General features: G+C 40.2%; 1 protein-coding gene across 2 annotated transcripts; it reads left to right on the top strand.

The window, feature by feature from the left end:
- The first annotated feature begins 324 nt into the window (after positions 1-324).
- Positions 325-7766, top strand: LIG4 (DNA ligase 4). Of its 2 annotated transcripts, none has more exons than XM_046665025.1 (2): positions 325-446; positions 3915-7766. In XM_046665025.1, the coding sequence occupies exon 2, from the start codon at positions 3943-3945 to the stop codon at positions 6676-6678; it is 2736 nt and encodes a 911-aa protein (XP_046520981.1). In that variant the 5' UTR covers positions 325-446; positions 3915-3942; the 3' UTR covers positions 6679-7766. The 2 variants fall into 2 exon arrangements, with proteins under 2 accessions (XP_046520981.1, XP_046520980.1); XM_046665024.1 differs by having other exon boundaries at positions 348-803.
- The last annotated feature ends 4118 nt before the right edge of the window (positions 7767-11884 follow it).

Raw genomic sequence — 11884 nt, forward strand, 5'->3', positions numbered from 1 at the left:
CTAAGGAGCGGGCCAAGCAGAAAGGGCTCAGGCTCGTGGTCCCCATAAGGAGCCAGTGCACAAAGTGTTCTTGCGTCTCAGCGACGAAATACACTCTTGTGGGTCAGATGCTTGCAATGAGCACCTGCTGCTGAGGCTAACGGGAATAATGCTAGTAGTCACACTGTAACCAGGGCAACCTCGGGTCCTCTGCAGCCGCGCAAAGTGGGCACTCCTCGCAGGGCCCATCCCGCCCGCCACTGCGCGTGCGCACATTATCACCGTGCCGTCACGGCCTCGCCCGCCCGCAGGTGGCGCCTGCGCCTGCGCCAGGAGCAGCTAGCGGAACCGGCTCCTCGGGTTCGGGCTTCCGGTTTGGTGCGGGAGCCCGGGGCTTCGCGTCAGCTGGCAGGTGTGTGCCGAGGCTCCGCCGAGGAGGGGCCTGATGGTCCCCGGAGCGAGCGGAGGTGAGGTATGGGCCGGCGGGCGCTGGGCAGGGTGAGCAAAGCAGGAGGGGGCCGCCTCGCGTCTTCTCGGTCCCGCAAACTCCTGTGGTGTGAAAAGTTGGTTTTCTTCTTACTCCTGGACTGAAAGTGCTGCAGCTCCCCGCCCCCGGCTTCGCAGGTCGGGGCGCGGACTCCTCGGCGACCGCGCTGCCTCGGACCCCGGGTGCTTGTTCGGGGCTCTTGATGTAGACCCCCAGCCCTGGGACGTGGGGCGAGGGGACTGTAGTTTCTGCCGCGTTTGACTCTCGAGAACGGTGGGGGCTGCCTTCATTGCATACGTTGTGGTTGTGACGACCACCCGGCCGCTGGGGACGAGAGGTAAGGCCGCGTGTCCAAGGCTCGGGATTCAGCTGGCCTCTGTTGAGGGTTTGGGGGCAGAGGAGTGGTGAGGACCCCTCCAGTGACTTTACAGGAGTGAACGGGTGGAGTTGGAGGGAATTACTTTATTTCTGTTCTACCCTTTGTCTTTCATTAACTTCCCGGATCCCACAGCCTTCTGGCAGTTTTTCACCGCTAATTTCTTTCTGCCGGGATTCTCCCAAAACGTCACCAAGTGTGGTGAAAGGTAGGCTGCTGTGAACCCTACGTCTTGTCAAGGGTTGCACGAAGGAAGCTTCGATAGTACCAGTCACTTTCTCTCCAATGAAATAGCAGTGAATCATCTCCCGTATTCACTTAATGCAACCTTGCTAGTGTGTTTGGTTGTGCAGGCGGCAGCCGAATGGCTGATGAGTCATTATTGTGTACTGATTACTTGTATTCATTCTCTTGAAAGCTTTGCTTATCATTATCAAAAAGCGAAGCGTCCCCCCCCTTCCTATTTGCTTAGTATTTTGTAATATTTATATTTTAAATGTTGCTTAGGTCAACAAGCATTATAGTATTAAAATTGATCAAGGGCTCCCTAAATGCCAGGGAATGTCTTAAGCACCTTCTGTAAATTATCAGATGTCATTCTAATTTCTGCCTGGTTATTAACTCCATTTTACACTTGAAGAAACTGAAGCTTAATCGTTGCCCCATATCACAGAGCTGTTAAACGTTAGAGTCCACAGTTGAACTCAGATTTATTGGACTCCAAAGCCTGGGCCCTAACCACTGACTTCTCTGTTTTGTTTTTTTGCAAATTGAAAACATCAGAATCCAGAAAATAAAAATAGAGAGCATATACAAAGCAGTGGAAATCCTAAAATTTGACTTTTTATGCAATTTTAATAAGTAAAAATATTTAAGCCTATTCATTTTATACTAATTTTAGAATCCTTGTTATCTATATAACAGTTTTATGATGCATGTATATCCACGTTGTTACCTGGATTTCAACATGATTATAAAGTGATCTGAGTCTTTGCCTGGGACCTGTTGAGGGAAACTTTGACTTTGGGACCGTACAGAATCTACAGATAGATCAGAAACTATACTAATCTTGAACATTCAAAGAAGTATTTCTTAACATACTTCACTTTATATGCGTTATGTATAAATTGTAAATATAATGTTATATGCTATAATGTACTGGCTTGAGGGAGCATGTTTTGAGAGGTAGGACGTTGAACATAGTTAACCAGGTGGTGTAGTCAGTTATGCAGAGGAGACACAGTGAGGGGAAGCGGGTACCATATTCAGAGATAAAAGTCTCAGGAACGGGGTCTGTCATGGGTTTATCTTTTGGTCTAACCAACTCAGCAGAAGTTGGGTTTCCTTTGTCAGGAGTCAGACTGAGAAGTGCAGCTTTATTCCCTGTAGGCCACCAAAATGGTTGTGGTGAAACTTGCCCAGTGCAGTTGTAGCTGCTGAGTTGTTTGTAATCAAACTGAATCCCACCAGGCGTTTGGGGAGCGTGTTTGTGAAACCAGCTCCTAGCTTTCCTTAGTGTGATTTTCCAGGAACTCAGCTCCAGGAATTCATGCAGCAAGCAAACCTCCTACGTGCCAGGTGCTGTTGGCACATTATGAGACAGTTTCTGACCTCCGGAGACTCGCGGTTTAGTAAACCCAGTAACTGTAATTAGCCCTTCGAGTTCTTGTGCTGCATGTTAGATAATGTAGCCTTGTGCGGATGGTGTGTGTGATTGTCTTTTGTTTGCTGGAGTAGGGGCATCTCCTGCTCTCTACGCTATGTGGTGCCCACTCCCTGTGAAGCTGCTCTGGGCATGTGTCGGGAGGTGTCTGACACCACAAGATAAGACATGGTTTATATTACTGGAGCACACATTTTTGCTTGAAGTCTTTTTTGGAAAAGTTAGTTCATTTTAGTGTTACATAGTTTAAACCATATTAAAATAGCTCTGATATCTAATAGATTCTAATAGAACCTGCATGAATATTTAAAACTGCAAAGAAATTTCCTACTCGTGGTGACCACTTTAGGAAGTACTCTAGGCCGTAGCCCAGCTAGGTACCCATTGTTTCCTCTCTGAGTTTGGAAGATGCTTCAGTGAAAAGCTCCATCTCATGACGTTTTACTTTTGTTTTATTTTTGTTAAAGCCCTTAACATTTTATAACTAGTCCCCATGACGTCCCTTTGTCTTTACGGAGTGTCTGCTTTCTCAAGGCAGAAACAGACAGCCTGTGCCCATAGCCTGGTGCCTTGCTCATGTGTAGACAGCGAATGGTTGGGGCATAACCGGCCTGGGAGTATGAACAAAAAAAGTGTGCGAATGAGTTTCAGTTTATAAAACTGTAAGTAACTGCGATAAAATAGAGTTAAAAGAGAGAGATCAGGTGCGGACTTCATGGGGTGGGTGTTTTGGGTTGGGTTTTGGATGCTGGAGTCATTTGGCACAGCGAGTGATGGTGAAGTGCCAGTAAGCATAGTTGTCGGCTTGTTTGACTGGAAGAAGAGGACACCAGGTTTTTTTGTGAAGGGCCCTGTCTATGTAGGAGTTGAAGCTTCCTAGAAAGCCAGATTTCAATTCAGTGGGCTAGAGATTTGTTAAAAGCATCTGTGTCAAAAAGTTTTGTTTCTGGTGCTGTGTGGTAGTGTGACAGAAAAAGAGGAGATCTGTAAGGAGAGGCCTTACCTCAGAAGCCCAGAAATGGAGGGAATTGAGCCTGATTTGTTTTTCTGTTAGCACAGCAATATCCTTTTGCATTATGTGCTAAATAATTAAGGAATGGAATAATTACTTCAGTGAAAGTTGGAATTTAAGGAGAAAGGTAATTAAAATGATTAATTTCAGTATTGTAAATAAAGGGAATGGGGCTGGTGATACTTTTGATAATAAACACTAAATAGGATCGGAGTAAAATAGGTGATTTTCATTAAATGTAGAGGTTGCAAAGAGACACCATTTATAGCATTGATCTGTTTTCATTTAGCAAACATTAATAACCATTTATCTTGAACCAAGCACTCTCCGTAAGGTCTTTACAGATTTAGTTGAATTTTACCTTTTACTTAAAGTTATTCTCTTTTTGCTTTATTAGTTAAACCGGAAGATTCCCCGTCGCTTCCATGGCTGCCTCACAAACTTCGCAAACTGTTGCATCCCACGTTCCTTTTGCAGATTTGTGTTCAACTTTAGAACGAATACAGAAAAGTAAAGGACGTGCAGAAAAAATCAGACACTTTAAAGAATTTTTAGATTCTTGGAGAAAATTTCATGATGCTCTTCATAAGAACCAAAAAGATGTCACAGACTCTTTTTATCCAGCAATGAGACTGATTCTTCCTCAGCTAGAAAGAGAGAGAATGGCCTATGGAATCAAAGAAACGATGCTTGCTAAGCTTTATATTGAATTGCTTAATTTACCTAGAGATGGAAAAGATGCCCTTAAACTTTTAAATTACAGAACACCTACTGGAACTCGTGGAGATACTGGAGACTTTGCAACGATTGCATACTTTGTGTTGAAACCAAGATCTTTACCGAAAGGAAGTTTAACCATACAGCAAGTAAACGACATTTTAGACTCAGTTGCCAGCAATAATTCTGCCAAAAGAAAGGACCTAATAAAGAAGAGTCTTCTTCAGCTTATCACTCAGAGTTCAGCACTTGAACAAAAGTGGCTCATACGGATGATTGTAAAGGACCTAAAGCTTGGTGTTAGTGAGCAAACTGTATTTTCTGCTTTTCACAATGATGCTGCTGAGTTGCATAATGTCACCACAGATCTGGAGAAAGTTTGTAGGCAACTGCATGATCCTTTGATAGGACTCAGTGATATTTCTATCACTTTATTCTCGGCTTTTAAACCAATGCTAGCTGCTATCGCAAATATTGAGCGAATTGAGAAGGACATGAAACACCAGAGTTTCTACATTGAAACCAAGCTAGATGGCGAGCGTATGCAAATGCACAAGCATGGGGATGTATACCAGTACTTCTCCCGAAATGGCTATGACTATACGGATCAGTTTGGTGATTCTCCACAGGAAGGTTCTCTTACACCATTCATTCATAATGCATTCCAACCAGATATACAAATCTGTATTCTTGATGGTGAGATGATGGCCTACAACCCTAATACACAAACTTTTATGCAAAAGGGGAATAAGTTTGATATTAAAAGAATGGTAGAAGATTCTGATCTGCAGACTTGTTATTGTGTCTTTGATGTGTTGATGGTTAATAATAAAAAGCTAGGACGTGAGACCCTAAGAAAGAGGTATGAAATTCTTAGTAGTATTTTTATGCCGATACCAGGTAGAATAGAAATAATACAAAAAATGCAAGCTCATACAAAGCAAGAAGTAATTGATGCTTTGAATGAAGCAATAGATAAAAGAGAAGAGGGAATCATGATAAAACATCCTCTATCCATTTATAAGCCAGACAAAAGAGGTGAAGGATGGTTGAAAATTAAACCAGAGTATGTAAATGGACTGACAGATGAACTGGACATCCTAATTGTCGGAGGCTATTGGGGTAAAGGCTCTCGGGGTGGAATGATGTCTCATTTTTTGTGTGCTGTAGCAGAGAAACCCCCTGCTGGTGAAAAACCATCAGTGTTTCATACCCTGTGTCGTGTTGGCTCAGGTTACACCATGAAAGAACTGTATGATCTGGGTTTGAAATTGGCCCAACATTGGAAGCCTTTTCATAAAAAAGCTCCACCAAGTAGCATTTTATGTGGGATAGAGAAGCCTGAAGTGTACATTGAGCCTTGTAATTCTGTCATTGTTCAGATTAAGGCAACAGAGATTGTTTCCAGTGATATGTATAAAACTGGCTGCACGTTGCGTTTTCCACGAATTGAGAAGATAAGAGAAGACAAAGAGTGGCATGAATGCCTGACTCTGGATGACTTGGAACAGCTTCGAGGGAAGGCATCTGGAAAGCTGGCGTCCAAACACCTTTATGTAGGTGGTGATGAAGAACCACAAGAAAAGAAGCGGAAATCTGCCCCAAAGATTAAGAAAGTTATTGGAATTATCGAGCACTTAAAAGCACCTAACCTTTCTAACATAAACAAAGTTTCTAATGTGTTTGAAGATGTGGAGTTTTGTGTTATGAGTGGAATAGACAACCATCCAAAGCCTGATCTGGAGAATAGAATTGCAGAATTTGGTGGTTATATAGTACAAAATCCTGGCCCTGACACATACTGTGTGATCGCAGGATCTGAGAACATCAGAGTGAAAAACATCATTTCTTCAAATAAGCATGATGTTGTCAAGCCTGAGTGGCTGTTAGAGTGTTTTAAGACCAAAAGCTGTGTGCCATGGCAGCCTCGCTTTATGATTCATATGTGCCCATCAACAAAAGAACATTTTGCCCGTGAATATGATTGCTATGGTGATAGTTACTTTGTTGATACAGACGTGAACCAACTGAAGGAAGTGTTCTCGGGAATCAAAAATTGTAGTGAACAGACTCCTAACGAGATGGCTTCTGTGATTGCTGATTTAGAATATCGATATTCCTGGGACCACTCTCCTCTCAGTATGTTTCGACACCACACCATTTATTTGGACTTGTATACTGTTATTAGTGACTTGAGTACCAAAATCGAAGGAACAAGATTAGCTGTTACAGCCTTGGAGCTTCGATTTCATGGAGCAAAAGTAGTTTCTCGTTTAGCTGAGGGTGTGTCTCATGTAATCATTGGGGAGGATCATAGTCGTGTTGCAGCTTTTAAAGCTTTTCGAAGGACTCTTAAGAGAAAGTTTAAAATCCTGCAAGAAGGTTGGGTAACTGATTCAATAGACAAGTGTGAGTTACAGGAGGAATATCAATATTTGGTTTAAAGCCAGCTGTTCTAGTGAGGAAAGCCTCTGATCTGGCCAGCTCATTGCAACAGGTGGTAATGATAAAATATTAAACTACATTTTATTCTCTCTTAAAATTTATGCTTAAACAGTATTATTAGATATAGGAACATGATAATTTTAACTTTAGAGATAGAAAAGACAATGGCTCAAAGCCAAGAAAGAAAAAATTCTTTTAGCAGCGTAGTATTTGATGATTTTTATAACCAAGATCAAATAAACAGTTTAAAGAAGAGGTATTTATATAATATCTCTATAGAAATCTAGAATTTTGACTGAAATATTAATAAGATATATTTAGAAGCTTTTAAAGTCATTAAAAGTATTGACCTAAACAGGATTTTCTGAGGTCAAATAGAAAATTTAATAATAGTTTTTATCTAATAAAAGCATTGCAAGAAAAAGCAGAGTTGTTAGAACTGGACTTGCAAAAATGTGTCTTTTAGATTGAATACTAAAAATTTTTCTTTTAAGTGTGAAATGTTGTAAACAAATTTACTTTTTAAGGTGCAGTTCAAGTTCATGAGTAAGACTTTATTAATGATGTCATTAGCTAAATTGGGGAAGTTGGATGGAACTTAATGATCTAAAAACTTGAAAGTAGTTTGATTTTAAAAAAACCTTGCAATTTTAAATTATTTTTCTAAAATAGAGCATGTTTTAAAGAAAGTATTTTTATGTGAATTCATACTCCAGTATAAATAGAATTCATAAGGTGTGAATTTCCTAGATATGATCCATTGAGTAGGTGTCAAAATGGCAAGTGTATTATAACTTTCATTATAGAGAAGTAAATTGCTTTGCCTATTTAAAATGATTTTATCCTTAGGTCATTTAAAGTCAGTATATAGAGTATATATTGCATCTGGACTTATATGCCAAATTTTGGAATACAGCCTATGCATTTTGAAAACTATGTTTACATGACACCACTGAAATACTTGAAATTTGATACCTGAGGAACTGTGTGTAGATTATTTGTAAGTAATTTGAAATTTTATCCAAACAGTGGAAAAAATGTATGTAATTTTGTTTTATTCCTTAATTTAAATAAAATATTTAATATACTATTACAATAATTTCTTATAGTGTATTTAATTTAAAACAATTCCTAGTAGTTATTTCAGTCAGATAGATGTTAGGGTATCAATATAATTTTTGACTGATTCAAATCAGGTTCCTATTTAAGGTTCTTTGTATGTCATATTACTGAATGAATTTTATTAAAAATTTTAAACTTGTATATTTTTATAGTGTTTATTGAGAAAAGTTACAAAATAAGTGTAGTGGGGGGAAGGATACATAATTTTGCCACCAAAGATAATATTTACTATTTTAAGTTATTGATAGTAAGGAAAGTGCAAAATACATATTTACAGTGTTAACAAATAAGTATAAACCAAACTATAATGCTTTATTTGATTAGCTTTTCTCAATACGTTGTGAAAATATTTACAGGTCACTAAAATATACCTACATCATTTGTCATTGCTGCCCAATGTTCTGTTGAATGTGCTGTCGTGTATCCACCTAGCCCATTACTGTTCAACTTTTAGGTTATTTCACCACCACCCCTGTTTTCTTTTCCTATGGGGCATTATAGTACATCTTTTACATAGTCTGTGTACACTAGTCCTATTTGTTTCAGATAAATTCCTGGAAATGGAATTGCTGATTCAACGTTACGTATTTTTTAGTGACTTGCTATGCATTGGAAAATCCTGGCAAAAATACCTTTTAGATTCCTGTCATCTTTCTCATCTCTAAATGTTGGAGAGTTCAGTTTCTTAGTACTGGAGACTGTTCTCTCTTTTCACTCACTCCACATATGGTCTCATCCTGTCTCATGACTTAAAATATGCTGATAACTTCCACATATTTTTAGCTCTGATTTCTTTGCTAACCTCTAGTTCACATATCTAACTAGCTACATAACATCTCCACATGAAGTCTAATGGGCCTCTCTTACATAATGTGTCTAACTATAACTATTTTTAAAATTTGTATCATAGAAAAAATTTAAAATGCAAAAAAGAGAATAGTGTAATGAACCGGCGTGGACACATCACCCAATCTCAACAATTATCAGTGGTCAATCTTTTTTCATATCTACAGACCTCTGGATTATTTTGAAGTAATCTTAGATCACATAAGTTCATCTACAAATATTCCATGTGGAACTCTTGATTTCTTAAACACACTTATGATCTCTCCCAGTGTTCCGGTCCTCACTAAATGGTGCATGAATTCACCCAGCTGCTCAAGCCAAAAACCATAGAGTCGTCTTGGACCCATCTATTCTCATGCCTCCAATACAAAGCAATCTTGTTGGCTAGAACTTCCAAGTATGTTCGGAATATGACCTCTCACCACTCTTACCAGTGACCACAGTCTGCGTCCCTATTACTGGACTTCAGTGACCTCCTCCTTGGCCTTCCTCCCTGTACTCTTGCTTAACTACTGCCTGTTCTCCAGAACAAAGTTTTTACTTTTGAAGGTGCAAGCCAGATCATGTTATTCCCCTGGTCACTGCCACTGAACCCCCATCACTCGTAACTCCCGAAGTCTTTAACGTGGTCTGTTGGACATGGTCCTGCATTGCTGGCTTCAGTTAGCTCACTGTCTTCATTTCGTGCCAGTTACCTCCCTTGCCCGCCATATTCTGATCTTTTTGCTTTTCCTTTGAACCTCATTCAGCTCTCATGTTTCCCCCATCCACGCCCCCAACACTCTATTTTTTTCCAAGGCACTGTATTTCCACCTCTTTATTTCCTACCACTAGTCTATAACTCCAAGAATGAAGACACGGGTTTTGTTTTGTGCACTGTTGTAATCAGTCATTCGATAAATAGTGGAATAAATCCTCTGAAGCTGACTGAAAAACCTACTTTGTTCCTATTCTCCAAGGCCATGGTTTCTTGTCAGAAGGCAGGACAAGATAATTACTGTTCAAGAACTCCTCCACCTTTTTCTGCAGCCCTGATGACTTAGAAATGTCCTGAAAAAGTTCATTCGTACTTTCTCTGAAAGTCAGATGGCTGGACCAGCTACCGCGTAGCCATGTGCTTTGCCTGGAATCGGCTCCTACAAGCCTGCTTTGGCCCCTTGGAATTTTCACTGTTGGGGAAATAGGTTGAGTGTAGCTTTAAAGCGTCTAATATGGAATTCTTTCAGCATGAAGGCTATTCTGAAAACAACTGCTACCATTCACTTTCAACCAAGATATGGTAAGTTCTTACTCTCTTTGGTAGTCATTTGGGTGAAAAGAATAAGGCAGTCTCTGCCCTCTAGGAGTTCACAGTGTACCAGAAGATAAAGATAACTGGAATCCAAAAGACAAGTGTTTTCCTGGTTAAAGGCTTGATGGGTTGCCCTGGTAAGCCATATACTGTAGTGAAAAGAATACAGACTAGAATCTAGTCATCTGGGTCTCAATTCCAGTTCTGCCACCAATTATCTGTATTATTTTGAGCAAAAAACAAAAAAATCTGTGTTATTTTGAGCAAATCACAACCTCTTTGAACCTTAGTTTCTGAACTTTCCAATGGAAGCAGCACCTATCTCACCCAGAATGTTTGAGGATAGAATTATAGCACCCAGCATGTAGGAGGGACTTTCCAGCTTTTATCTGTTGCACTTACCCAGGACTCCCCAGTGGAGGTCAACTAATCCTATGGGGATTAATAAGTGAGTGGATTCCGGAAAGATAAGAATTTCATCAAGCACAGTGGTCTAGGAGGTTTTCCTGGCAGAGGGAAAATTCTAAGTAAAGCCCTGGGGAGTACAAAAGTGTGGGGGATATTTGTAAAATGGTCAGATTTAGGTGTGAGGGGGGGATTAGGTAAATAGGATAGCTTTTGAAGGATCTTAAATGCCACACTACAGAATATGGATTGTACCTGGTGCTCAAGATAAGTGAAGAATTTTAAACGATGTTTTAGGCTCCTGGCTAAGGCTAATTTCTTGATTCCCCCTGGGTTAGTTTGAGCTGAAATTATGAAAATACCATCCACCGGGAAGCTTCCATCCCAGACAAACATACCATCCCACAACAAAAATTTATTTCTCAAGGTTCTAGAAGTTGGCAGTCCAAGATCACGGTGCCAGCAAGGTTGGGCTCCTGGTTTACAGATGGCTGCCTGGCTGTATCTTCACGTGGTGGAGGAAAGATGGAGCTCTAGTCTCTTTATCTTCCAATAAGGGCTCATCTAAGCCTAATCACCTCCCGAAGACCCCACCTGCAACATCGTCACATTAAGCATGAGGGCTTCAACATACGGATTCTGGGAGGGCACAGACGTTCAATCCATGGCACCCCCTTGCCTCTTTTATTTGTTCACAAATATGTCTTCTAAGCTGCCAGGACTGTTCCAGTTCCTGGGCAAATAGCAATAAACAAAATGAGCAGAAACTCCTGTCTTCATTTAATTTAGATTTTAGTGGGGAAGCGGAGAAGGAGAATAATCAGCGATTCCTTCTTTCTCTGGTTTCCTGGTTCTCTAGAGACTGTTTCCCTCAGCCTTGAAACAACCCTGTATTCTCTCACTGATTGTCCGTTTCACACACGGGCAGTTTTAAAGAATTGTCTAAACTGCTAGTTTCATTTCCTGGCTTTTCACTCTTAAAATTACATATATAATTTTCTTATAAAGTCTTTGACCTCTCTCTTGCTACATCCCATCAATTTTAAGAGCTTGTTGGAGATTCTGTTAAGGGAGCACAGACACACAGCTTCCATCCAGAAGAAAAGATAATCATTTTGTGGGGAGATGTACTTGGAGCATTGAAGAAAGAAAGGAACACCCACCTCGTGAGCCAGCTTAACCAAATAAACCCTGGTGATTCCTGAGTGACATGTCCTGGGGGATTGCCTTTAAAAGAACAGATAATTCCTTTGATACTTGAAACGTTTTGGACCACAGAAAAAAACGTGGAAGTTTACCCAAATCATTTCTTAGGGTTTCATAACCTTGATACTGACACCTAACAACAAAAGCACAGAATTTGGAGCAAACAGAATTTTCATAAATTCTTAGTGGGAGCATAAAATGGTGCCACTTTGAAAAAATGGTGATTTTAAAATAAAGTTATATACCTACTCTGTGACTCAGAAAATCCACCCTAAGATATCTACATGAGGGAAAGGAAAATACTATGTTTACAAAATGAGTTGTGTTAGAATGTT

Source organism: Equus quagga, chromosome 6, assembly GCF_021613505.1.
Source record: "Equus quagga isolate Etosha38 chromosome 6, UCLA_HA_Equagga_1.0, whole genome shotgun sequence".
Lineage (NCBI taxonomy): Eukaryota > Metazoa > Chordata > Mammalia > Perissodactyla > Equidae > Equus > Equus quagga.

What these genes read in the sequence shown, in the direction of transcription:
- LIG4 (XM_046665025.1), top strand. Translation starts at nt 3,943, where the DNA reads ATGGCTGCCTCACAAACTTCGCAAACTGTTGCATCCCACGTTCCTTTT.